Source organism: Osmerus eperlanus, chromosome 8, assembly GCF_963692335.1.
Source record: "Osmerus eperlanus chromosome 8, fOsmEpe2.1, whole genome shotgun sequence".
Taxonomy (NCBI): Eukaryota; Metazoa; Chordata; class Actinopteri; order Osmeriformes; family Osmeridae; genus Osmerus; species Osmerus eperlanus.
The window spans coordinates 2568431-2594661 of NC_085025.1; the positions used below are offsets into that span (position 1 = coordinate 2568431).

General features: G+C 51.1%; 4 protein-coding genes across 6 annotated transcripts in view; 3 read left to right on the forward strand and 1 right to left on the reverse strand.

The window, feature by feature from the left end:
- Positions 1 to 26231, reverse strand: part of slc16a10 (solute carrier family 16 member 10) — a 426623-nt gene that overhangs the window by 336725 nt on the left and 63667 nt on the right. The gene's annotated exons all lie outside the window — the stretch shown is intronic.
- Positions 397 to 2005, forward strand: LOC134025141 (probable G-protein coupled receptor 139). The gene is made up of 2 exons (XM_062468025.1): positions 397 to 505; positions 668 to 2005. Exons 1-2 carry the CDS (start codon positions 439 to 441, stop codon positions 1672 to 1674), a joined length of 1074 nt encoding a protein of 357 aa, XP_062324009.1. The 5' UTR covers positions 397 to 438; the 3' UTR covers positions 1675 to 2005.
- On the forward strand, positions 2114 to 5451 carry traf3ip2a (TRAF3 interacting protein 2a). 3 transcript variants are annotated; one of them, XM_062468077.1, is made up of 10 exons: positions 2114 to 2307; positions 2743 to 2763; positions 2906 to 3415; positions 3586 to 3706; positions 3827 to 4029; positions 4138 to 4226; positions 4327 to 4395; positions 4473 to 4577; positions 4841 to 4915; positions 5008 to 5451. In XM_062468077.1, the coding sequence occupies exons 2-10, from the start codon at positions 2748 to 2750 to the stop codon at positions 5152 to 5154; spliced, it is 1335 nt and encodes a 444-aa protein (XP_062324061.1). In that variant the 5' UTR covers positions 2114 to 2307; positions 2743 to 2747; the 3' UTR covers positions 5155 to 5451. The 3 variants fall into 3 exon arrangements, with proteins under 3 accessions (XP_062324061.1, XP_062324062.1, XP_062324063.1); XM_062468078.1 differs by having other exon boundaries at positions 2114 to 2763; XM_062468079.1 differs by lacking the exon at positions 2743 to 2763 and having other exon boundaries at positions 2116 to 2307.
- Positions 22090 to 22431, forward strand: LOC134025163 (sericin-1-like). Its single transcript, XM_062468055.1, has one exon. It carries the CDS (start codon positions 22090 to 22092, stop codon positions 22429 to 22431), a length of 342 nt encoding a protein of 113 aa, XP_062324039.1.

The following is a 26231-nucleotide window of genomic DNA, read 5'->3' on the forward strand; positions in this document are numbered from 1 at the left end:
AAGGCAGAAGCCAAAAAGAAAAAAAATACATTTTTTACACTTTTTGGTCTTGTGTTAGTGTTTGTGAAAAAAAAAGTTTTTAAAGCAAAAAAAAAGGTTTTGAAAAAAAGTTTTGGAAACATGAGTATCTGTACTTCTACTTGAGTGAAGGATGAGTGTTCTTTTGCCATCTCTGACGTAGATCAAGTTCTAACTAGACTAACGTAAATGTTGACATCCCAAAGTAGTTAGCTAATTGAAATGTCTCATAAGAGTGGAAGAGAATTATTGAGTTGTTAGATGACGGATGTGGCCTTTCTAATCTATGATGAAACCCTTTTGCCATAGTCCATATTTGTTTTACGACACTTCTCTATCAACACTGGCATCACATTGAGCTTCCTAATGGTTTTATTGCAGACATGGTCATGTCTGCTATTGCCTGCTAGACACTGAAGCATGGAGGGGGCCTTTGTCACAGTTCAGAAGATCTACTACCCATTACTATGCATATTGGGTATACCAGGTTTGTATCCTTTAACTTTTATTTTATTTTACTATTTTTAAAAGAACACATACATTTTTTATTGACTGTGATCAAATCTAGCCTCTAACTACTCTCAGAATCACATGAAATGGAAGTAACTAAAACATTTCTGTTTACCGTCATTCATATCCCTTCTCCAAGCCAACCTGTTCACATTCTACATGATCTGCTTCCGTAAGTGTGGGATGTCCAACACAGCTGTCATCTACCTGAGCTGCTTGGCCATCGTAGACGCCTTCTACCTGGTGTGGGTGAACCTGGTGGACCTTACGCTAACCTTCTGGCAGTTGCAGCCCTTCTGGAACTCTTACCCTTGGTGCAACATCCTCACTTTCCTGCAGTACAGCTCCCTCACCTGCTCCTCCTGGATCGTGGTGGTGTTCACCATCGAGCGTCACCTGGTCCTTAGCAGCACCACGGCCAAGCGGCACTTCTCCCAGGCCCGCGTGACCCGGCTCACCTGCGTGGCCATCATCCTCTTCTCCGCCCTGGCTTCTGTCCCCATGAGCTGGATCAACGAGGTGTCCACCGTGAACGTCACGGTGAAGGGGGAGCAGGTGGAGCTGCCCAGGTGTGTCTACAGGGATGCCACGTACACCACCGTGCTGGTGTGGATCACCACCTTCCTGTCCGGAGGGGTTCCCATCGTCCTGGTCATCCTCTTCAACTCCCTGATCGCCTGTCACCTGAGCCGCGCCAGCCAGCTGTTCACGGAGGTGGAGAGCAGGGCCATGAGGGGGCGGAGCACCAGGTGCATGGTGAGGAGAACCATCCTGCTGCTGGGTACAGTGTCCGTCACCTTCGTGGTGCTCATCCTGCCGCGCTTCGTCACCTACTGCATCCTGCGCACCAAGTACAACCACAAGGGCTTTGACAGGAACGACTACGGGATGATCATCAACGTGGTCAGCGACGTGGCCAACATGCTGCAGAACCTCAACTCCGCCACCAACTTCCTCCTCTACTGCGTGGTGAGCCGAGGGTTCCGCCGGGAGCTGATCCACGTGCTCACCTGCACGGTCAGAACCCGAGAGCTAGGATCTTTCTTCACCCACACCACCATGAAGGTCTTCTCTGTGCACCACAAGCAGCCTCCGGCCCCGGATCCTGTCGCTGTGGTTCTGACGCACCTCAAGCACACCCAGTAGACATGAGGGAGATGGAATGTTGGACTGGGATGCATTCGCTGAAGGCTACTGGACTTTTGAAATAACATTCCATTTATTTAGAATGATAGAAACCTTTTTTTCGAGGGAGTGTAACTTATTTAAAAAATGCCACCGTATGCTTGAATAGTAGTCAGTAGCATAAATGCATTGTTTTTACACAAAAAACAATGCATTTTTGCTTCCAAAAAATGGGAATGTAGCCTGATTCTATTCTAACTCTTCTTACATGTTTTATACAAGTTTTACATACTCTTTACAAGTTTTACACCATATCTATATTTATTATTTGCTCTAAGTTCCCTTTTTACAGTGCCAGCACTGTATGTCTAATCACATGTTTAATCACAGGGCTGGTGCTGTAGCCTCACCCACAACCAGTACGGCTAGTTCTTCAAATTCCAAGACTCCAACTGACAAAATGGCTTCGTTGTACAATCCACAACCCGATAGGCTGACCTGGGGTGAATGTCCCACATTATTTGCATAAAGCATAAGACCTGCCTGCTTTGCAGAACCAGATATCTTCCTCCTGAACAAAAACAGTGGGAATACTTCCTGCTCCTCCCAGACCTGGTTTCATTCTGACAGAGGAACACACACTTGTACTCTCAGGTAGGTGAAGCAAAGTCTGTACAGTAGGTTAGGACCACTGAAAGACTGTTTGTTTGTTTGAAAGGTAACAATATAGTTTGTCCTCAGTTCAGATTGGTCTACCGAACTGCATAGGGAGAGAGCTTGTTGGGAAAAATTGGGCGTTACTTTTGTAACTGACAGTTTAGCTGTATCCATGATACTTTTGTACTTTGTGACATTGAAAACAAGAGCACTAGTTAAACATTTATAGATGGCATGTTGATGTTTTACAGTTTGTTGATGTAACTCAAAGGTATGAAAGATTACTTTTAGTTGTTTATAGATGACTGACAAGATTGGAAAGACTGAGAATGTCTGAAAATGGCGACACCACATTCTTTAAGGCCACAAATGTAATTTCCAGAATGTTTTGTGTTATGTTTTTTTTTTGCTTGTTTCTCTTTTGACACAAAGGAACAATGGACTCATTCACAGGTAAGGCATGAGTCATCAGTTGTTTCCTTGAAATTGCCTTACAGAACACAAATTCACAGCATAAAACTGTGTCAATCTTCAACTCACATCAACCTCTCAGCTTGTCTTTAAAAAAAAACGTTTTCTGTTTCGCTGTTACCAGGTTCCTGCACACACAAAAGCATTCCTGTAGAAACCGATGAGTCCATGACATCATCCATGGACCTGGCATGGCTCACTTCCTGTCAGCGGTGCTCGGGGCCCGGGGAGAGACCCAGGGAGCGGTACAGGTCGTCCCCCGAGGAGACGTTCGACTACACATGCTTGGGCTCGCCAGAACTCCCTGAGACTCTCAGGACACCATCCCCGAGTGGGAACGTGAGCCAGCACCAGTCCCAGTTGAGAGACGCTGTCCTGCCTTGGGGGGACCTCTCTCCCCCCCTCCCCGACAGGCCTGACCCTCTGAACCCTGCCCACCCAAGGTCACACAGCCACAAGTGGGGTCAGCACAGGGATGAGCCTGGGGCTTACCAGAGGGAAGCAGAAATCTACCCACAATCTCCTGACCAAGCAGAGGAACACTCTGTTGAAGGAGCAGAGAGCTTAGAGCTTCCCTTGTCTCTAAAATCTGATTTTGACAACTTGCTGTGTCAACCAGCACAGCCATATAAATGTGAGCGATATTTTGTTCTTTGTACTTGACCTTTGTAGTGGTGGTTGTTGATTTACAGTAGCACAATATGCAGTAGCATAGTTCATGCTCAAACAAGATTCAATTATGTATTTTTTGGTGGTGGTGGTGGTAGTCCAAACCTATGCTATGTTTTACTTTACCTCGTGCAGGGAGCAGCCCAGTAGACCTCCCATTCCAGAGACGGCCTCCTCCACATCCAGCATGTCACGGCTGTACGAAACACCATCATTACATCCACCCACAGGAGAACCACCACCACCCTTCGGCCCGGTATAGCAAAACAATTCATTCAGACTAACAATTTCTCCTCCCTCCCGCTGGACTCCTGCCAGTGTGCTGGAGACGGTGGATCTCAAACAGCAGACATGACTCTCCTGCGATCCTCCCTAGGACTCTGGCCACGCAGAGCAGGCCCAGGGGACAGGAAGTCTCACGACCCCCCAGGATCACCCCTCCCCGGTTTGTGTCTCCACCCAGACAAGTGATGAGTGAGATCAGCGTGGTTCCCTCCTTCCCTGGCCTCCGCTCCCCAGGGCACTCTGCAGGCACTACACAGGAGATTAAGAAGACCATTTGTCTGCCTGACCATTGCAGTAAGGAACCTCCACAGCATTCATTGGTAGAGTGTAAATCCATTAGGAGCACACGGGTGATGGCTATTGTAAGGCGTTCACACCTTTTATTCCCCTCCCTCTCTGCAGGAAAGGTTTTCATCACATATTCTGTGGACACACACAAGGAGATACCTACATTTGTGTCGTTTTTGATAAACCAAGGGTTCAAACCATCTGTAAGTGAGCAAACATACACAGTGTGCAATCTTCAGTTCACCCGTTTCCTATTTGCATTTTTAAGTAATGCAATGTTTAAATCATACTTTCCTTCGACAGATTGACATATTCGAAAGTTCTATTAGGACTATGGATATCAATAAATGGATGGACACAAATTTAAAAGATGTAAGTTTAAACAATGAGATTTAAATGAACAGTGTGCCTGCAGTGGGTTCAGAGTGAGCTGAGATGTTGTATTGCAGAAGTCCATGTTAATCATCGTGGTAATCAGTCCCAAGTACAAGACAGATGTGGAAGGAGATGGAATGGATGAACATGGGCTCCACACCAAGTACATTCATACTCAGGTAGGTTGCACATTTTCTACACTGTTAGTGTGCCTTTAATTGGCATCAGAAAAAGATTGTTTTGAAGATTGTTCCTCTGTGTGTGAGGAAATTGTGTTTCTTATCTAAGTTTGGATGTGGCTGCTCACCTGCTTCACATAGGAATTCAAAACCTAGGAAAAATATATTATGATTAAACCATGCAAATCTGAAGACCCATCAGTATTCATATTGTGATTGGAAGCAGTAACAGCATCCAAACTGATCATCTCATATCCTCTCAGATCCAAAACGAGTTCATCCAACAGCGATGCCTCAACTTCCGGCTGGTTCCAGTCCTGTTTCCCAACGTCACCAAGGTGGGCACACTACAGAGCGACATTGAGATTACATATAGAGCAAACTGACTCAGCACATGCTATAAGACAGTATGTTCCTGGGTTCCTTTCAGAATCATGTCCCATCCTGGCTCCAGACCACCAGGATCTACCGTTGGCCTGACGACAGTAACGACCTTCTACTCCGTCTGCTGAGGGAGGAACGCTACATCCCACCACCCCTTGGCAAGGATCTGACTATAACTATGCGGCCCCTCTGAGTTCCGCTGTCGCCGACGCTCTGACCTTAGCGCTCGTCTTGCACTCGTTCCTCTGCATTCTCGAGACGAGTCGCCTTTTTGCTTTTCTGCTAGCTATATCAAAGGGAAATTATGTTTCAAAGTTACAAAGTAGCTGTTCGACTCGAATCTGCAATACAGTCCATTAACCGCATGGTGGCTGTGTTTGCTATCGGATGATTCAATTCTTCGTTTACAGTGAGTTACCTCCTTCTTCTTGTTTCGAATATTCAGTGTAACCAATTTGTTAATTAAATATACACCGTTTTATAAACCTCTCTCCATTTATTGAGTTACTTTTTTTGCGCAGAATAATATATTTTACTCCAATAGGCAGTATAGCCATAACCCTGTCCCTAAGTCTAACCCTAAATTAAAAAAATAGCGTTAGGGTTAGCTACCTTCTAGGGTTCTGCTACCTCACTTCGACGTAACCATGTTATTGGCTTAGGGTTAAGGTCAGCCGTTTCCCTAACCCTAAATTCACAAATGAGGGGTTAGGAAAACTACTTTACTAATGATGGGCTGCGTATTGACGCAGTCACAAAAAAAAAAGTGTATTTGGGCTCTTTCTCCAGAGGGGCAGATCAGCCAATCAGGGCAAATGGGCTGTTGCCCGGGCAACAATAGCTCGTACCTGTGCACGTCCCTGATAGGCACAGTAATGATTTAGATTTGAGAGTGAGCCAGCCTGTCAGTGACACATCCATCATCTGCCGTCTGCTTGAAAACTGAAGCAGGCGCTGGAAATACCTCCTCAGTTGTGCTAAACACAGGCACCTTATATGCAGTCAGTGATGGCTTCACTATCAGGGTTATTTGATCAAGACATATCACCATTTGTGAATGATCTGTTGGACATATCCACCTTGTCCTTGCTCATGTGGAGACCTGCCAAGAGACCAACAACATTTTTAAAGGTCTGTTGATGCTAAACCAGGGGCCCCTAACGACACCCAGGAGTTTCCTGAACTCGTAAATTCACTGCTTTGGTGATTGTTCCAACCCCGTCACTGCACTTGAGTGAGTCTTATCTGGCCAATCCAAAAGAACCACATTTGCTCTGCTGTGTCTGTTAAAATGAGGGTGAAGGGAAGACTTTTTCTTGTGCCTGTGTGGAACAGGAACAAGAGTGCCATAAGTGTCATCTTATCAGTGAGGAGAGTGATTAACTGGGGCAAACTGGGCTGTGCTTCAAGGTAAAGAAAACAAAAAAACTAGTCACCGAGGAGAGGCCCTTAGAAGTTATAGTTCATACCTGATGCAGGTGGAGGTGGACAGGCCATAGTCCCATTGCCATGTTCTGTTACCATGCTTGTGTAACAGACGTGACCGCGTCGCTGTTGGAGGTTCAATTGACTGCTGAATAGTTTCTCCTGTGCCTGATGGCTCCAGAGAGACAGCCAAACTCTCACTCAAGGTCACACACTCCCACGTACAAACGCTCCCACTCCATCCAGATGAAATGCTAATGAATTACTTTTCATCGTCAGCGAGCCATCGGGTGTGACATCTTCAGTGAGGTGGCTGCTTGGAAAGGCTTATGGCCCATTCAATAAAGGAGAAAATCGCGTGCTCAGCACACCCTCAGATGTACCATGGAAATCCACATTGAACAGTGTTCCAGAAACATAACATTCTAAAGACTTCATGCAAATATATTTCTCTTGTAGCATAAGGTCTAAATGGTGTTATTGTCTATTGTGTTATTGGTCTAAATGGTGTTATTGATCACAGATTGAACATGTCCGTCTATCAGCATGACATTGTCTTGTAGCCTACCATAATTTCTTCAATTGTACCAAATTACAAGCAACAGATTACAGGTTACATTACACTAAACTAGCCAACCTCAATAATGCCCCAATAAAAAGAGAATCGAAAAATGTCTTAAAGCCTATTTGTATAATATTTAAATCCTAGTCTGTTCACACTAACCAAGCCTAATAACCTTCTAACGGTTTACCTAATCTACATATATATTTCGCGAGCATATTTGACTTTTCCTGGCGGCTGCCGCCATAACAACGGCGTCCGGCTTCACCGCGGGGTGGCCCAGCTCAGCTAAACGAAGTGCAGAATCACAGACGGAACAAAACATCCAGGCATGCATTAGGATATATCCACCAATGAAACGTATACTTCCTTGTCTAGGAGCCAATGACAAACGAGACATGGTGGTGGTTCGTGCAGCAGTAGACTCGACCATCATGACTCCTCTGACCCGTGTGTGTGTTGGGAATGCGGCAGTGTCAGCAGCTAGCGAGCAAGTTTCCTAGTTAGTGTTGGCATAGGACAAAAGATGGGTTACTGAAAAAAACTGGTATTGATTATGCTTATCGTAAAGTGCCGTTAACTACGTTTAGATCTTCTGGAAAAAGAAGCCTTGTCGCGCCGCTGTGACAGTTCACAGGCAGTGGAGGCGACCATGAGAACTCCCGAGGATCTCTGCCACACTTGATTTTCTGTTCCAGACAATCTTGTTTGCAAGCCAAGCCGAAGACGTGCTTCACTGCTTGTTAGATTAATGACACAGCCTGGTGGAATATTTTCAGGACAAGCAACAACAGTGGCTGTACAGTCGCAGCACATCCGAAATTTAGAAGGATTTATTTGTTTAGTCAGTTTCACGGCGTTAGTTTGTAAGACATGGCTATATCGATGGTAGCCTACTCATTATGGTGGCTCGGTATTCTTCTAAAATGATAATACTGGGAGCTGCGAGTTTCAGAGTTTAAAATCTTGAAGACTGGACTGGTTGTCATAACAGACCGAACCTTTAACCACGTAGCCTGGATAAAGACAGTATGGACTCAACAGCTGCAGCTCGGATTACTCATATTTAGCTAGCCTGCCAATGAGCTTGCTAAAAAACATGGGACAATTCCTGACGCCCCCTCGCTGAAAAAAAGCAGGACTTTACCTATATGGGATTTCAAAGAAGATAATCGTCTTCTTTTGTTTTAGTATTGAATGTCGCCCCAATTTGTGCCTCACGCGCTTTCCTAGTTTTTCTCAGCAGTCATGTTTGCTGTCCGCATTGTTACCGCAGACTATTACATAGCGAATCCCATCAGAGACTTGGACGTATGTTACTCTGAATTCAGAGAGAATGATGTGAAGAAAGTCCCAGTGGTTCGGATATTCGGTGCAACACCAGCAGGTAATCTAGACCGCTTTGGTTCTTTCAATTCTGATTACGGTCACGCTGCAGCTTGGTACAGTAAGGTACTGCCACGCGGTGTGGTTCGAACATACACATTGCAAGAACATCACCAAGACTACATCTTTTTAATGCATCTAAATTAAACAGTAGTTACAGTCGAAGGTGTTTACATAGTCAGATGTCACGTTGTAACAAAGCCTGCAGCATCACTCACTATTCCGCCCGCCGTTTGTAACATGCACATCACATGGTGGCTTTGTTTTCAGTTTCGCTCTCCATTCTAGGGCGGTGGACGCCCCCCCCCCCCCCCCCCCCCACACACACACACACACACACCACACACACACACACATACGTTAAATCACCAGCTTTCAGTATTTGGCCCACTTTTCACCGTCCATTAACCATGGTCCAATACTACCCTATGATAGATGTTCTCCGTGTACTCTCTCGTGCTTCCTGATACCTGTGGAATCGTTGTGTTAAACAAAGGAAGAAAACCCTAAAAGTTCGGGCGGTGTATGTGTTAGTGGATGCTGCACATACAGGGATCGGAAGAGACAGTTCATTATGTAGTGTAATATTCACATTTGTAGACCTTTTGTTAATGAAACAGTAAAATCCTATCACTGTAGGCTAAAGGTGCCACCGCATTCTCATTCTGTAAAGCTAACAAGTGGTCTCGTGCCTCCATTGTCAGACCAACTCCAGAGGATGGTCAGATACGATCTCACTGACAACAGACACAGCCTGAATATGTAGCTCTGTGCTTCTTTGCAATCTGCTGCTGGCTTTAAGCTTTTGGTTTCCTGCGTCTTTTTGCAGTTGAACTTTCCTCGTTTCCACTCAGTCGATGGATCATTTGTGGCTTCGTTGGTTTTGTATTTTCCACATGAAAATGACATCAGCATCTGGAACACATCGAGGACGTCTTTATTTTTCAATTGGAAGAAATGTCTCAGCTGAAATGTGCCTTTGAAAAACACTGTGGCTCTTGTGGGCCTCACCAGTGTAAACCTGTTGGCAGTTTTTGTTTGTGTTTGTTGTTGTGTTTGTTGTTGTTTATCAGTGTGGGTCCGTCTGAACTACCCAGTGTGTGACACGCCTGATGTCCTCTCATCTGTCACCTCCACACCTTGCATTACTGGATTTAAAACCTCCAGTCTCTCCCCTCCACAGACACTCCAACATTCCCTCCGATATTTGACACCACACTTCCTGTTTCCTCCTTGTTATACACCATTGGTCGTCTCCCCAGGGCCCAACCCTGCAGAAGCATGTTGGCCAGTCACACTGTTTTGCTCTCTGAGTTGTCTGGCACACAGGAGCTTGACCTACGCCCCACCCTCGAGTCTGCACCGGGATGTGGCTTTCTAACTTACACTGTCAGGATGTTAGCAGAGTGGGCCTCCACTGTTGACTGTGATAAACATGAAAGAGTCTACATGTTGTAGACTTTCTGCAGTGCCCTTTTGATCAGGTCTTTTCCCCAGTGCGGCTGATGATGTATGGTGGGACTCCTGATTGCCGAACAGTCAAATTATAATGCTCCCAAGTGCAGTTGAAATCAGTAGACAAATTCATAGTCTTCAAGAAAGCACTTGCACATCTCCGTCGTGTGTTATCAAGCTTGATTGAAGGTTCCATCGTCATGATACGAAGTCTGACTTTGGGGACGTTGAATTTGCTGCAGTGATTAGAGGTCCAACAGCGTTATCCCGTTTGTTTACAGGCAACATCCACAAGCTGGCATTCCTCACTGCCTGCACTGGGCCTTTAAGAGGCACATTGTTTTTAAATGGTGTGTATGTTTTTAAATGGTGTGTGTGTGTGTGTGCGCTCATGCTTCGCACGTGTTTGTGTGTAAGGTAGGGGAAACATGCATGACAAATTGACCTGAATGAGGCGGTCAAGCAAAGAAAAAAGGATAAAATGGGGGCCCTCTACCAGGTCTCTCCTGGCCCCTGGCCTCTTGCCCCCCTCCCCTCCTCTGTCTCTCTCTCCAGGGGGACTGTAATGCCGCCTGAAGGAATTCCTCTCAGGTCCATTAACAGGATAATGGGTGGGGAATTCAAAGACCTGTCGGCTCATTAGTCATAAGGGCATTGTCTCCTGAATTGTTTACCTCCCCTTTCATATGTATTTATTGGATTTTCTCCTCATTCTTTGACTTTACAGCGATATTTTGTATTACCTAAACGTTAACGCAACACATTAGACGCGCTGTGAAGTTATCGTACATTTGTGTCACTGTTAATTCACCTGAGTCCCTTTCAAGATTTCATTCAAATGGGTCTGTTTCCTAGAGCCAGAAAGGGCTGCAGGACAGGAGTGGGCCGCTGATGTGAGGGAGGAGGGAGCTCTGAATACTGAGATCAGCAGGAACTCTGCTCCCTGATAATCCCACCGCCTGTGAAGTTATTGTGAAGAAATCTGGGGCCCAGGTCCACTCCAGATCTTTAAAAAGACAGTCAGGATGAAGGGGCCTTCCAGTGAACTGGAACACACACACACGCACGCTCACACGCACCATACAAATACACAACCCCCTCACTGCCTTACTTGGTCTTCCAGCCCTTTTGTTTACCCTTTTCCAACTCCTTCTTTGGACGTCCTCTCCGTAAGGCGGTCCAATCATCAGGCTCCGCCGCCTTCTGACCATCCAATCAGCAGGCTCCGCCCCCCTCTGACCATCCAATCAGCAGGCTCCGTCCCCCTCTGACCATCCAATCAGCAGGCTCCGTCCCCCTCTGACCGTCCAATCAGCAGGCTCCGTCCCCTTCTGAGGTGTCTTCATTCCTGCTCTGAAGAGACGACTTTGTCTCACGTCCTGTTTCTATCACAGAGGCTCCACAGAGGCTCCACGTCATGCTAAGAATGTTTGGAGTGCTAAAACCAAACACAACGAGCCTCTTTCACTCAGGATATCAATCACATGCAAAGCAGAGAGGTGTTTTGGTCTGTCTGACTGACCCAAGTACCAGCGGTGGTCTTTCTAGAGGATTACAGTGCACTAAAAGCTGAAAAGTCCAGTAATTTCATGAGGTTTGGATGACCTACTGCTGCAGGCTACAAGGCCCTAGTCGACCATATCCTAGGACCTAGCCTACTGTAGCCTCCCCTGTGGCAGTGCAGTGAGACTCGAATGCCTGTAGTCTAGACTCCGTAGCCTGTAGCCTGGATCTGACCTGGGGTTGGGAGGTAGGCCTTAGTCCTGACTGAAGGGAGGATTTCCTGAGGCCTCTCCCCCCCCCCACCTGTCTCTCGAGGTTTCTCTGTACAGTACACAGATGCCCTTGCTGCAGCGGCCAATCCTGGCTGATTGATGGCTTTAATGGCTCCCTCCGGTTCCATAACGGGGACTAGAATGCATCACTGGTGGGGGCAGGACTTTACCGCAGTATCCATCCTCCTGTTCCCTCCGCCTCCTCCTGCCTTCCTCCTGCCCCCCTCTCCTCCTGCCCCCCTCTCCTCCTGCCTTCCTCCTGCCCCCCTCTCCTCCTGCCCCCCTCTCCTCCTGCCTTCCTCCTGCCCCCCTCTCCTCCTGCCCCCCTCTCCTCCTGCCTTCCTCCTGCCCCCCTCTCCTCCTGCCCCCCTCTCCTCCTGCCCCCCTCTCCTCCTGCCTTTCTCCTGCCCCCCTCTCCTCCTGCCTTCCTCCTGCCCCCCTCTCCTCCTGCCCCCCTCTCCTCCTGCCCCCTTCTCCTCCTGCCTTCCTCCTGCCCCCCTCTCCTCCTGCCCCCCTCTCCTCCTGCCTTTCTCCTGCCTTCCTCCTGCCCCCCTCTCCTCCTGCCTTCCTCCTGCCCCCCTCTCCTCCTGCCCCCCTCTCCTCCTGCCTTCCTCCTGCCCCCCTCTCCTCCTGCCCCCCTCTCCTCCTGCCTTCCTCCTGCCCCCCTCTCCTCCTGCCCCCCTCTCCTCCTGCCTTTCTCCTGCCTTTCTCCTGCCCCCCTCTCCTCCTTCCTTCCTCCTGCCCCCCTCTCCTCCTGCCCCCCTCTCCTCCTGCCCCCCTCTCCTCCTGCCCCCCTCTCCTCCTGCCCCCCTCTCCTCCTGCCCCCCTCTCCTCCTGCCCCCCTCTCCTCCTGCCTTTCTCCTGCCTTCCTCCTGCCCCCCTCTCCTCCTGCCCCCCTCTCCTCCTTCTCTCAGCCTTGGCCTGGGTGACAGGCAGGTGTCTACTGTACCTTCCAACCCTCAAACATGGCTCATTCCCCTCCTGAAACTCATCACAGCTCAAGGTACAGCTTACTCCAGACACAACTTCTATCTCCAGTCGACACAACAGATTAGAGGGGATATTAACGTTGTGTAACTCTGTGATAGAACTCTGAAATTCGACATGAATAACCCAGTGTAGAGGACGTGTAGCGTTGTAGGTTCCTCCTGTCATCTCTCCGTGGGGCTGGGGCACCTGCCCAGGTGAGTCATGTCAGGGTGCAGAGTAGAGGGGCTCGTCTCTCCTATCCCCTCATCCACTTCCGTGACCCCAGTGCTCAGCCCCGTCTCAGCCCCGTCACCAGGCACTGTGAAAGCCCAGAGAGCTGAGCTAGACTGTGAAATTGCTGCTAATGGCCCAGGCTGTTGTTTTTTTTCCTGCAGTTCACAGTAGGGCTCCTGTACTTTGATGCCCCGTCTGCATCTTTCCACTCACCTCTCTGTTTACGCCTGGCCTGGACACCTCACACCTTTAGTAGCTACACCTTCTGAGTGAGAGGGACAATTTCTAAGCTTTTTGTTTGATTAGGCTGTGCCAGTCCCCAGACTTGATCGATAGGAAACATGTTGTGGTAATAATACTCTAAACTTGGCTGTCTGTCTGGCTGGGAGTGGTTGGCTGGCTGGTTGGCAAGCTCCAACTGGTGAAATCGTGGTAGGTGTTCTGCTTCTTCAGATAACTGTACAGGAGGGAACACATGCTGGAGAGGAGGCTGACGAACAAGGCTGAGTGTCCCCGGCCTATACAGACGCAGGATGAAGAGCTTGTCCATAAATGCCTGCCTTAACCACATTACAGGGGAGCAGGGCAGACAAGCAGGCAGACAGACAGGTCTCAGTGTGGAGGGGGAGATGTTTCCAGGCAGTAGCTTGTGGCTGTCTCAGGGTAACGTGATTAGCTGGGTGAAGGATCTGCAGCTGGATCTGCATCTGTGGCCAGTGTGAGGATTCATGGAATGAGATCGGCCAAATCTGCTGGGAGCTGAGGTGTTCCTCTCCTGCTCCTTTGTGGAGGCAGAAGCTGGGAGCGGGGAGAGGGGCCCTGGGGCTCCTGGGACGATGGTCCCTGGTGATGGAAAACTCTGCTGTGATTAACACCTTCTTTAAGAGAATGAAAGAATTTGCCAGAGAGAGAGAGGGGAACATGAATTGGAATGAGAGAGCGCTTTGGACTAGTCATGCTGTGCCTTTCAATCTGGAAGTTAATGGTGCACACACACACACACACACACACGCAAATGGATTAGATTCTCATCAGTAGGTCTTTCCGGTAGGAATCTGAAAACAGAGTTTGCTTTCTAGTGATGATGATGAGGACTGTCTCCCTGTACGGACCAGCATCTCTTAAAGTCGACCGTTACAAGGATGCAGAACGTCTCGATCAATTTTTAATTCCTCAGCACTGTACACAGCCTGTATGAGAGGCAGGCTGATTAAAGGGGGAGGGGAGAGATGTTGAGAAAGCCTGGCTCTAAAAATAGCAGGGCTTGTTTTTAAATGCACCCTAGCCTGCGTCTGTTGTAGAGTTAGGGAGGGTAGGCATGGGGGGGGGGGGGGGGGGGATGAAAGCTGGCTGACCAGAAATGATCTTGTGCCGTCTCCATTTTGAAAATAATGTCACGCTTTCCTCCTTCTAAAAAACATATTTTCACAGAAGAGAAATGTCTCAACCTGTTCACCATTTCCCCTTTGTTCTCCTTCCATATTTGCTTTTGTGTCAAGGCAATATCTCAGCTGTAATTTAGTGTGTGTGTGTGTGTGTGTGTGTGTTTGTGTGTGTGTGTGTGTGTGTGTGTGCGTGTGTGTGCGTGTGTGTGTGTGTGTGTGTGTGTGTGTGTGTGTGTGTGTGTGTGTGAGAAAGCCAGAGAGTGCACGTGTGAGATCTCACTCGTCTAATGCACCAATCGCACCTCCCCTCCGCCTGGTGATGTGTAGCAGGCAGGCATGCCGTGAATATGAAATAGAATCGCAGAGAAAGACGAGGGCAAGCACATTCTAGAACGCTTTCGTCGGCCTTGTCAAAACTGCCAAACACAAGACTATTAAAACCCCATGGACTCGCGTGGATGAGGTCAAATAGAAATTCGAATTAAATATACATTCTAGTGTTTACACATCTCTCCCCATTCGCTTCTTTACTGGTGCATAGGACACCCGTCTACCCCAACAAAGCAAAATGTAAACCAAAACAAATTCCTGTACACTGCCAACCCACATGGAACCAGTAAACTAGCATCACCTCGACTGGATCTGATCTAGCTAGAAGTCTGATCTCTCGTGTCTTCCACCAAGCTAGCCTGACTTCACCCTGGTGTCTGGCTGCGGGGCTCCTCTTCATAGGGTGGAGGTGCTGTGTAGAGGACAGCTTTCGGCTCAGCCCAGCTCGTAGGGTTGCCACTAGGGGTGGTGGGGGGGGGGGGGGGGATCGTGAATCGATTTTTAATCGAATCATGAACCCAATAATCGAATCGTGAGGTACCAAAAGATTCCCACCCCTAGTTGCCACCCGTTCCGTTTTTCACAGGATTGTTTGAACGAATGTCCCGGTAAAAAAAATAAATGTATTTTCCAATTTGAATTTCATAGTTTTAAATAAAACCTAATTTGTCATTTCCTTCTACCGCTGCTCTATTTTCTTCCTGGCTACATCCAATTTTGCGTCCATAAATGGGTAAAACACAGCGAAGATTAGCCATGTGTACTTTTATTTGATTGGTAGCAAAAATACCGCTCTTTTTCTAGGGCTCTGGCCACAGTCAAAAACATCACTAACGTCACAACTTCAAACCTGCGCGCGCGATTACGTACAGCAGAACATCAGTTCAGTAGCTTGTTAGTTTCCGGGAGATACCTAGCTAGCTAAAACGGCAAAAAGACAGCAGCAGAAACGACACAAACACAGGCCAGGGTGATAACATTGTATGTAGCTAGCTATGTTTCCAGGCTGTGATATCAACTGGATATCTCCAGGTGAGCAAAAGGGTACATAATACCTGCTAGGCTGTGCTTTTCTGTAGCTGATCTGATCTGTAACCGATCTCCAAAGCACCTCTCCCGCTCTTCCCCTTTATCATATGATCCCCACCTTTTCTGTGTCTCTGTGTTTCTGTCTCTGTGTTTCTGTCTCTGTGTTTCTGCGTCTCTCTTTCTCTCTTGCTCCCTCTTCTCTCTCCCAATCCATCCCCCTCTCTCTTGTTTCTCTCCTCCTCTGTCTCTGTCTCCCCCTCTGTCTCCCCCTCTGTCTCCCCCTCTGTCTCCCTCTCTCTCTCTCTCTCTCTCTCTCTCTCTCTCTCTCTCTCTCTCTCTGTCTCTCTGTCTCTCTGTCTCTCTCTGTCTCTCTCTGTGTTTCTGTCTCACAGAGGTACTCAGGATGAGACTAGCTGGCCATGCTGATAAGGATCTACAGTGGCGCTGTGTGGAGGTGCCGCAGGTCCAGCGCATTAAAATGGAGACACAATGGGTTTATTTGATCCCATATCTCTCTTATTAATACCATTAAGGAGGGGACATTTACATAATGCCTTCATTTCATCACTGCTTCCACATTCAGACGGCGCTGACTCCTGTGCAGTGTTTTCAAACAAGATTAGACGACGCCTCGGTCGTTTATTGTCTTAAACCCCTTCAGACTGCGGGACAAGGCCTGCGTGGTCCGCCTGGCTCGTAGGAGATGTGTGTTTGATTATCAGCAGTCCTGGATCGTAGGCTAGTTACATTTACATTTAGTCATTTAGCAGACGCTCTTATCCAGAGCGACTTACAGTAAGTACAGGGACATTCCCCCGAGGCAAGTAGGGTGAAGTGTCTTGCCCAAGGACACAACGTCATTTTTTTGGCACGGCCGGGAATCGAACCATCTACCTTCTGATTACTAGCCCGATTCTCTAACCGCTGAGCCACCTGATTCCCTCACGCCAGCAGGCTTTAGTCTCCACGCAGCCCCTCTTTCATCCTCTGTATCAGAACCCCCTGTATCTGCTGAGGTGTGTGTGTCTGTGTTTGTGCGTGTGTGTGTGTGTTTCTGTGTGTTCTCTGTCTGACTGATGGGTCTACCTACTTCTGTCTGACTGGGAGCAGAGACACTGAGGATTCCCTGCTGGTCACACTCAGTGGCTCCTCCCTCCCTCCCTCCCTCCCTGTTTCCCTCTCTCCCTCCCTGTCTCCCTCCCTCACCTCTTCTCTGTTTCTCCTCTCTCCCCTGTTCATATGTCCTCCTGCAGCCTTTGTTCTCTTCCAAATAAGGAGTGAAGTCTCCTCTGAATGCAGGTCCCTGTTTCCTCCCCTCTCTCCTGCTGTCTGACTCCCATATCCCTGTCTCCCTCTCTCCTGCTGTCTCTCTGACTCCCATATCCCTGTCTCCCTCTCTCCTGCTGTCTGTCTGTCTGTCTGACTCCCATATCCCTGTCTCCCTCTCTCCTGCTGTCTCTCTGACTCCCATATCCCTGTCTCCCTCTCTCCTGCTGTCTCTCTGACTCCCTCTCTCCTGCTGTCTGTCTGACTCCCATATCCCTGTCTCCCTCTCTCCTGCTGTATGTCTCCCTCTCTCCTGCTGTCTGTCTGACTCCCATATCCCTGTCTCCCTCTCTCCTGCTGTCTGCCTCCCCCTCTCCTGCTGTCTCTCTGACTCCCATATCCCTGTCTCCCTCTCTCCTGCTGTCTGTCTGTCTGTCTGACTCCCATATCCCTGTCTCCCTCTCTCCTGCTGGTATCTCCCTCTCTCCTGCTGTCTCTCTGACTCCCATATCCCTGTCTCCCTCTCTCCTGCTGTCTGTCTGACTCCCATATCCCTGTCTCCCTCTCTCCTGCTGTCTCTCTGACTCCCATATCCCTGTCTCCCTCTCTCCTGCTGTCTGTCTGACTCCCATATCCCTGTCTCCCTCTCTCCTGCTGTCTGTCTGACTCCCATATCCCTGTCTCCCTCTCTCCTGCTGTCTCTCTGACTCCCATATCCCTGTCTCCCTCTCTCCTGCTGTCTGTCTGACTCCCATAACCCTGTCTCCCTCTCTCCTGCTGTCTGTCTGACTCCCATATCCCTGTCTGTCTGTCTCCCATATCCCTATCTTCTCTCCCTTTCTCGCTTGCACACTCTCTCTCTCTTCCTTTCTCTCTGTCGCGTCTGTTTCTCTCTCTCCCTCTGTTGTCTGTCTCTCTCCCTCTCTCGCTCCCTCCCTCCTCCCTGTGTCAGGAGCGGTCTGTCTGCAGGTTTCATGTCAGTGTTTCTACAGGACAAGGGCAGGAAGCACAGAGTGACCGGCTTAGTCGTGCGTGCGTGGGACTGAAGCCTGCGCTGCCCTCTGTGCTGCCCTCTGCTCTGCGCTCTGCTCTGACCCTGTCAACCTGACCCCCCCCTCTGTCCCCCCCAGACCCCCAGTCACATACCTGAACTCTAACACAGTGACAAGCAGTACTGGAAGCTCAAGAGGGTGAGTGTGCGTTTGTGAGGGGCAGTCTAATCCAGTTGGACAGATCCCTCCTGGTGTGGGTGTGTGTATGTGTTGGTGCGCGTGTGTGTGTGTGTTTATGTGTGTTGATCCTGACTTGGTGTTTACACAAAACACTGCACATCTGTATTCAGTGTAAGGTCCTGAGAGGAGCTGAATGTGTGGCTGTGCTGTCCTGAGAGGAGCTGTATGTGTGGCTGTGCTGTCCTGAGAGGAGCTGTATGTGTGGCTGTGCTGTCCTGAGAGGAGCTGTATGTGTGGCTGTGCTGTCCTGAGAGGAGCTGTATGTGTGGCTGTGCTATCCTCACTCCCTGTTGGGGTAGAAGGCTCAGCATGTGAGCTCTAACTGAATGAAAGTCCTGCTCCTCCCTCTGTTCCTCCTCCTCTATATCCTCCCCTCATTCACCTCATTCACCTCCTTCCCCCTCAACATCTCTTTTCCACTGCAGTGTCGAGGCTTCTCTCTGTGGCTGGCTCCTCAGGAGGAGGGGCTGGGGCCGGGGCTGGGGCTGGGTCCGGGGCTGGGGCCGGGGCTGGGGCCGGGGCCGGGGCTGTCGCGGGCCTCTGATGTCCTCCATCATCAAGTGGAGCTCTGGTCAAACACACAAGGGTTTTGTGTCTGAAGTGTTGGGAAGAAAGCAGCCAGGATTACACAGTTCGTCCTCCTAAAGCTAATTACATTCTAACTCTCTCATTTGCTCTCGTCTCTCTCTCTCTCTCTCTCTCTCTCTCTCTCTCTCTCTCTCTCTCTCTCTCTCTCTCTCTCTCTCTCTCTCTCTCTCTCTCTCTCTCTCTCTCTCTGTGTCTCTCTCTCTCTATGTCTCTGTCTCTGTCTCTCTCTGTCCCTGTCTGTCTCTATGTCTCTCCCTCCCTCACTCTCCATGTCGATCTCTCTGTAGATCTCTTTCTCCGTCAGTCTTGCCAATATTGCTCTCTCTGTCTCTTGTCTCACGCTCTTCTCCTGCTGTGTGTCTGTTGGTAGTTGTCTGTTTTTTGTTCTGGGTAATTCTCTCTTTGAGTTTCCTCCAGATGAAGGCTGTGTGTGTGTACAGCCTCTCTACCTAGCCCTGTGTAGCAGAGAGCACACACTGTCTGGACTGCCTGCGATGGTGTGTCTGATTGATTGATTGATTGTGTGTGTGTGTGTGAGGCACTGTGTGAACCTCCTGTGGTGTGAGCGCAGTTGGATGTGGTAGAGCATTGATCGACAGAAGGTTTGGCACACGTCTCTCACTCTCTCTTTCTCTCTCAGTCGCTTTCTCTCTCTCGCTCTCTCACCCCCCCCAGCTGGTGAATGTGCTGTGTGTGTGTGGGGGGGGGTCAGGTGTGCTGACTGCCAGGTGAGGCCCATCAGCCTCCTGCCCGCCTCTCTTGTCTATCTCCACGTCTCTGCTGTCGACGCTGTCCAGAGGTCCACACTCTACTCTCAGCACAGGAGTCCACTGCTCCTCTCAGCACAGGAGTCCACTGCTCCTCTCAGCACAGGAGTCCACTGCTCCTCTCAGCACAGGAGTCCACTGCTCCTCTCAGCACAGGAGTCCACTGCTCCTCTCAGCACAGGAGTCCACTGCTCCTCTCAGCACAGGAGTCCACTGCTCCTCTCAGCACAGGAGTCCACTGCTCCTCTCAGCACAGGAGTCCACTGCTCCTCTCAGCACAGGAGTCCACTGCTCCTCTCAGCACAGGAGTCCACTGCTCCTCTCAGCACAGGAGTCCACTGCTCCTCTCAGCACAGGAGTCCACTGCTCCTCTCAGCACAGGAGTCCACTGCTCCTCTCAGCACAGGAGTCCACTGCTCCTCTCAGCACAGGAGGCCACTCTCCTCTCAGCACAGGAGGCCAAACGAAGCACAGCTCACAGCGTCACCCCTCTCCTGTCCTCAGTCCCCCACATGGAATTCTCAGTGTTCCTCTGTTGTCATGCCGATGCGTGGTGTCTCCTCGGTGGCTGGTTGCTCTCCAGCGGCCCAGTGCTGACGTCAGGCCGTGCCTGGGCCCCTGGCCTGCAGCCCTGCTCCTGTCTGGCCGGGCAGAGGGCCAGGGAAGGCCTGGCTGAGGAGGGCAGGAGGGGGGAACCTGGCTGGGTCTGCCCCAGCTCACAGCCCAGAGGGCCGGGGAGATCTGGGGCTTGTTCTCCAGATCTGGCCCAGAATCTCAGCCCTCCTGCTCAGCGTGTACACATGCTACAGCACTCCAGGACACAGTGCAGCCTGTGACTCCCTGGGTGGGTAGGAGAGGGAGGGAGGGAGCTAATGAGTCTCTTGTATTTGGGTGTTTGGAGGTGTCACCCTGGCCTGTTGCAGGTGGTAGTTTGGAGGATTGTGGTGGATTGTGAGGCTGCTATGTAGCCTCCAGAGAGAGGCTGAGTGGTGAGGATGAGGCTTGGGCATGTGTTGCTTCAGCTGGGTTTCATCTCAGATGGTAGAAGGGTGCATTCTCTCACTCTGTCTCTCTCCCTCCCTCTAATTCTCCCTCCCTCTCTCTGAGGATCCAGCAGTGTGTAACAGGGCTGGGAGAGATCAGAGGCAGCTGTACTGTTTCCCTGCCAGAGACCTCTCCTGTGCTGCCTGGGAGAGACCAGGCCTCCTTCCTCCTCTTCCTTCCTCCTCTTCCTCCCTCCTCCTGCCTGCTCCCTCCTCATCCTCCCTCCTCCTCCCTCCCCCTCCTTCTCCACCTCCTGCTTCTGCTCTACAGCAGCAGGAAACAAGCATTTGCTGGAGCACTTCGAAGGATTCCTGATTGGAGAGATGGCGTCTGCATTTATTCTAGTTCCAGATAGCGGTCTCAGCGCCGTCCGTGCCGGGGGAGAGGGAGGAGGGGTTAGGGTCTGAACAGCGTGTGGTAAACGAGCGTTCCCTGACACACACACACACACACACACAGGTCTGTCAGTGTAGGTGTGTCCCCATTGGCAGTTGAGCTGTAGGGGGGTGGTGGTGCTGTAAACAGATCAACACACTTAAACCCCCCTCCCTCTGTCTGCTTCAGTTCAGCTGACCCACACAGACCAGGACAGAAATAGCATCCTGCCTAGCCGTGTGAGTAAACTCTCTCACACACACACAAACTTATGCACACACAAACACACACACACGTGCATTGCAGGATCAGCATCTCGTTGACATGGCAAAAACAATCCCAGATTTTTTTTGATTCCCCTGTCCTTCAAAAGAGGCCACCAGTGTTGACTGATTTTCAGCTGTGTGTGCATGTGCAGGAGAAGACAGAGTACGGTATACGACCCTGCGTAATGAGTTTATAAAGCAGTGGCATAAATTTCCTCCTTCCTTTTTTTATGGGCTGATCACTAGCAGGAGATCACCCCTCCCCCCCCCCCCCCCCCACCCCCCTCTCGCCTAAAGATAATTTAGGGAGCAGATGATTGGAGTAAATCCATTACAGAGATGGGATTTAAAGGAGCGCCTCCTCTCTCTCTCTCTCTCTCTCTCTCTCTCTCTCTCTCTCTCTCTCTCTCTCTCTCTCTCTCTCTCTCTCTCTCTGTCTCTCTGTCTCTCTGTCTCTCTGTCTCTCTGTCTCTCTGTCTCTCTCTCTCTGTGTCTCTCTCGCCTGTTTTCCCTCTCTCCTCCCTCTCACTGCAGTCTGTCTGCCCTGCTCCCTCCCTCTCTCTGATGGGGGCTCTCTGTAGTGGCGCAGCAAGTCATCCACGAACCGCAGAACAGAGGCGTCACGTGAGATATGCAGCGTGATACACACACACACACACACACGGTTCAGAATATCAGAATGCTGTTCGTCTGATGAAACCCCCAGCATGTAGTCCCTCCCCCCAGCATGTAGTCCCTCCCCCCAGCATGTAGTCCCTCCCCCCAGCATGTAGTCCCTCCCCCCAGCATGTAGTCCCTCCCCCCAGCATGTAGTCCCTCCCCCCAGCATGTAGTCCCTCCCCCCAGCATGTTGTCACTCCCCCCAGCTCTGGGTCTACTGTCATGGGTTTGTAACTACCTGTGTTGCCGGGACAACTGAAACGGTCATGGGTTTGGAACTACCTGTGTTGCCGGGACAACTGAAACGGTCATGGGTTTGGAACTACCTGTGTTGCCGGGACAACTGATGAAGTCCTCAGGAGGAGGCCAGAGCTTGAAGGATGACTCAGGATAACTGCACAGGCAGCACAGGCAGCAGCACTGGCAGCACAGGCAGCAGCACTGGCAGCACAGGCAGCACAGGCAGCAGCACTGGCAGCACAGGCAGCAGCACAGGCAGCACAGGCAGCACAGGCAGCACAGGCAGCAGCACAGGCAGCACAGGCAGCACAGGCAGCAGCACAGGCAGCACTGGCAGCACAGGCAGCAGCACTGGCAGCACGGGCAGCACAGGCAGCACAGGCAGCAGCACTGGCAGCACAGGCAGCACAGGCAGCAGCACAGGCAGCACAGGCAGCACGGGCAGCACAGGCAGCACAGGCAGCACAGGCTCTGGTGATTAACAGTTGATGTTGGGTTGTCACTTCCTCTTTTTGTGTCTTAAACAGACACACACACACACATGCTGTCTCTCTGGCAGAGAGGTGGGTTGTCGAGGTGTGAAGACCAGACAAAAGATGGGATCTTTGTCTGCTATATCTCTGTATCTATACATCTGTTCCTCCTCTCCCTCCTCCTCCTCCTCTCCCCTCCTCTGGTGTCTCTACATCCACCTCCTCCTCCTCCTCTCCCCTCCTCTGTTGTCTCTACATCCACCCCCTCCTCCTCCTCTCCCCTCCTCTCGTCTCTACATCCACCCCCTCCTCCTCCCCTCTCCTCCTCTCGTCTCTACATCCACCCCCTCTTCCTCCCCTCCCCTCCTCTCGTCTCTACATCCACCCCCTCCTCGTCTCCCCTCCTCTGTTGTCTCTACATCCACCCCCTCCTCCTCCCCTCCCCTCCTCTCGTCTCTACATCCACCCCCTCCTCCTCCCCTCCCCTCCTCTCGTCTCTACATCCACCCCCTCCTCCTCCCCTCCCCTCCTCTCGTCTCTACATCCACCCCCTCCTCCTCTCCCCTCCTCTGTTGTCTCTACATCCACCCCCTCCTCCTCCCCTCCCCTCCTCTCGTCTCTACATGCACCCCCTCCTCCTCCCCTCCCCTCCTCTCGTCTCTACATCCACCCCCTCCTCCTCCCCTCCCCTCCTCTCGTCTCTACATCCACCCCCTCCTCCTCTCCCCTCCTCTGTTGTCTCTACATCCACCCCCTCCTCCTCCCCTCCTCTCGTCTCTACATCCACCCCCTCCTCCTCCAGACCTGACTGGTGTCTCATCTGTTTGGCTCCACGCCAGCATGCTCGCTCAGAGCTGGCTCAGAGCAGACCTGTGTGTGAGAGACCCTCTCTGGTGTGTGTGTGTCTGTTTAACTATGTGTACCTCCGTGTGTCCATACCTCCGTGTGTGTGTGTGTGTGTGTGTGTGTCAGTACCTGCCCCTGTCCTCTGCGCTCAGACAGAGCTCCATCATTAGCATATCCAGACACCCAGGTAGGCGAGAGCTGGTCCTGTCTCTCCACAGAGGTATGTTAACAGTACTGTTAGTTTCATTAACCTCTCCTTCCCCCGCCCTCCTCCCTGCTGAGGAGCAGGTTGAGTTCATGCCCGGGTATCACAGCCTCTTCTTAGAGCAGCCGCAGATCTGCCTTGTGTTGGCCTTCCCTCCCCGACGCCTACCGGACTGGACCTTCACACTGGACACCCACCGATGCTGCTGGCCTTGTGGACCGTGCAGTAGCCATGCTTTGTCTTGCCGTATTGTACTGCTTCAGCCTAGTGTGTGTGAGTCTCTGTCTGTGTGTGTGTGTGTGTCTGTCTGTGTGTGTGTGTGTCTCTGTCTGTGTCTCTGTGTGTGTGTGTGAGTGTGTGTGTGTCTGTGTGTGTGTGTGAGTGTCTCTCTGTGTGTGTGTGTGTGTGTGTGTGAGTGTCTCTGTCTGTGTGTCTGTGTGTGTGTGTGTGTGTGTGTCTGTCTGTCTGTGTGTGTGTGTGTGAGTGTCTCTCTGTTTGTCTGTGTGTGTGTGTGTGTGAGTGTCTCTGTGTGTGTGTCTCTGTCTGTGTGTCTGTGTGTGTGTCTGTCTGTGTGTGTGTGTGTGTGTGTGTGAGTGTCTCTGTGTGTCCTGAGGGCCCAGTTCCACAGGGGCGTTCTGTGCAGCTCACTTGGTGACCCCCCGCTTCCTGCAATCCATCATGGCCTTGAATGGGTATTCATCAAGACGAAGGGCCTGTCTAAGAGACACACACACACACAGAGACATGCATACATAGGCTAAATGCACATGTACCCGTCCTGTATGCACTCAAATGTTTACTCATATAGATCTCTACATGGAGTGCAGGAGTTGTGTGGCTGGCTCCACACTGTGTGTGTGTGTGTGTGTGTGTGTGAGACTCAGACCTCAGGTGAAGGTGTGTGTGTCTGCAGAGATGAGTCCAGCAGCAACAGAGACTAACCCTGGCTGTACTCAAGGATCAGCTCTGTCTTGCTGAGTCCTTACGCCAGGCTCCACCTCGCTGAGGAGAGCAGAGGGAGGGGTGGACGGAGGAGAGACGCTGGAGAGCGAAGTGTTTCCAGAGTCCTGACTAGATAAGGAAGCAGTCATGAGCAGTTCCCTGGCCCCAATATCCTGGCTCCTCCCCAAGCCCCGCCCACAAGCCCCGCCCACTCCCATTCACAAAAATGTGAGCTGAGACAGGAAGAGTCTTACAGCGCTCTGCCCTGCTCTGTCAGCTGCCTCTGTCAGCTGCCTCTGTCTACCTCCGTTTCTCTCTCCTCTCCCTCTGTCCTTTCTCTCACTCTCTCTTTCTCCCTCCCTCGCTCTCTCTCCTCTCCCTCTGTCCTTTCTCTCTTTCTCCCTCCCTCTCTCTCTCCATCTCCCTCTCTCTTTCTCCCTCACTCTCCCTCCCTCTCTCTCTCTCTCTCTCTCTCTTCCTTTCTTCCCTCTCTCCGTCCTGGCCAGCTGGGTGGAAAGAAGCACTTGTTTATATCTCCCTGCTGTCTGTCAGGGGCTTCTGCTTGCTGGCCCCGTTACCTAGCAACTGCAGCAGCTCGCAAACAGCGTTGGCGGCGTGTGAGTGTGGAGGCGGCGGAGGGCGCTTGCTTCCCTGGGAGCAGGGCTGTGCCTGGGTGGCGTCCTTTGTGCTGCCTGGTGCATCTCTGCCGAGTCTCACAGGGGTGGTCGGCCACCTCACATCACCACACACACACCCCTGTAGACACACACACACACTAGTCTAACCCCGTCCCCCCCCCCTCTCCACGGGGTTGGGTGGTGTGTGGAGGTGTCATCAGGCTTGGAAAGATTCCCCTCCTCAGATGATCCCCAGTGATCCCCCAGGGCCCCTCTGCTGGGGGTGGAGGTGAGGTGGGCGTGCCTGTAGTGGGGTCTCCATGTACAGGCTTGTGGTGGGGTGTCCATGTACAGGCTTGTGGTGGGGTGTCCAGGTACAGGCTTGTGGTGGGGTGTCCAGGTACAGGCTTGTGGTGGGGTGTCCATGTACAGGCTTGTGGTGGGGTGTCCATGTACAGGCTTGTGGTGGGGTGTCCAGGTACAGGCTTGTGGTGGGGTGTCCAGGTACAGGCTTGTGGTGGTAGGTCTTGTGTGTGACGCTGTGCCCAGGGTCCTGATGAAACAGGGCATCTCTCATCAGCCCTGGCAGCAGGGAAGGAGGGGGGCAGGGCCCGTGCCACACACCCCTCCACCACCCACACAGTCTCTCCCTCCCTCTCTCTCTTTCTCCCCCTCCCCCCCTCTGTTTCTCTCTGTCGCTCTCTCTCTATCCCCCTCCCTCCCTCTCTCTACCTCACCCTCCCTCCCTCTCTCTCTTTCTCCCAGGGTCTCTAGGTAATGGAGTACAGCTGTGGTGCAGCTCAGTTCTGCCTCTTCTGGGCCTGAGTGATCCCATGTCTTATCCTGGGCCTGAGTCACTGGCCTGGATGATACATGAAGTCTGAACATGTAGGAGGCCTGGAATGCCTCATATAAACAGTAGTGGTGTGGTTGATTTCACTGCGCTTTTCTGTCTGGCTAGGGTCAAAGTCCCAGGAAATCATTTATCAGTGAGCCAGCCAGCCAGCCATCTACCACCCAGCCAGCCAGACAGACATCCATCTACCACCCAGCCAGCCAGACAGACATCCATCTACCACCCAGCCAGCCAGCCAGACATCCAGCCAGCATCCTTTTCTAACAGACAGCTGTTTCCTCAGGCTGTGTAGGACTTGTTCGTCCAGGCTTGATGAGGTCAGAGGCAGTCCTTCGTAAACCCC

What these genes read in the sequence shown, in the direction of transcription:
- LOC134025141 (XM_062468025.1), top strand. Translation starts at nt 439, where the DNA reads ATGGAGGGGGCCTTTGTCACAGTTCAGAAGATCTACTACCCATTACTA. An exon ending in ATGCATATTGGGTATACCAG is followed by an intron (nt 506 to 667) that starts GTTTGTATCCTT and finishes CCCTTCTCCAAG; the next exon opens with CCAACCTGTTCACATTCTAC.
- traf3ip2a (XM_062468078.1), top strand. An exon ending in ACCAGCACAGCCATATAAAT is followed by an intron (nt 3,416 to 3,585) that starts GTGAGCGATATT and finishes TACCTCGTGCAG; the next exon opens with GGAGCAGCCCAGTAGACCTC. An exon ending in ACCAAGGGTTCAAACCATCT is followed by an intron (nt 4,227 to 4,326) that starts GTAAGTGAGCAA and finishes TTCCTTCGACAG; the next exon opens with ATTGACATATTCGAAAGTTC.
- LOC134025163 (XM_062468055.1), top strand. Translation starts at nt 22,090, where the DNA reads ATGACTCAGGATAACTGCACAGGCAGCACAGGCAGCAGCACTGGCAGC.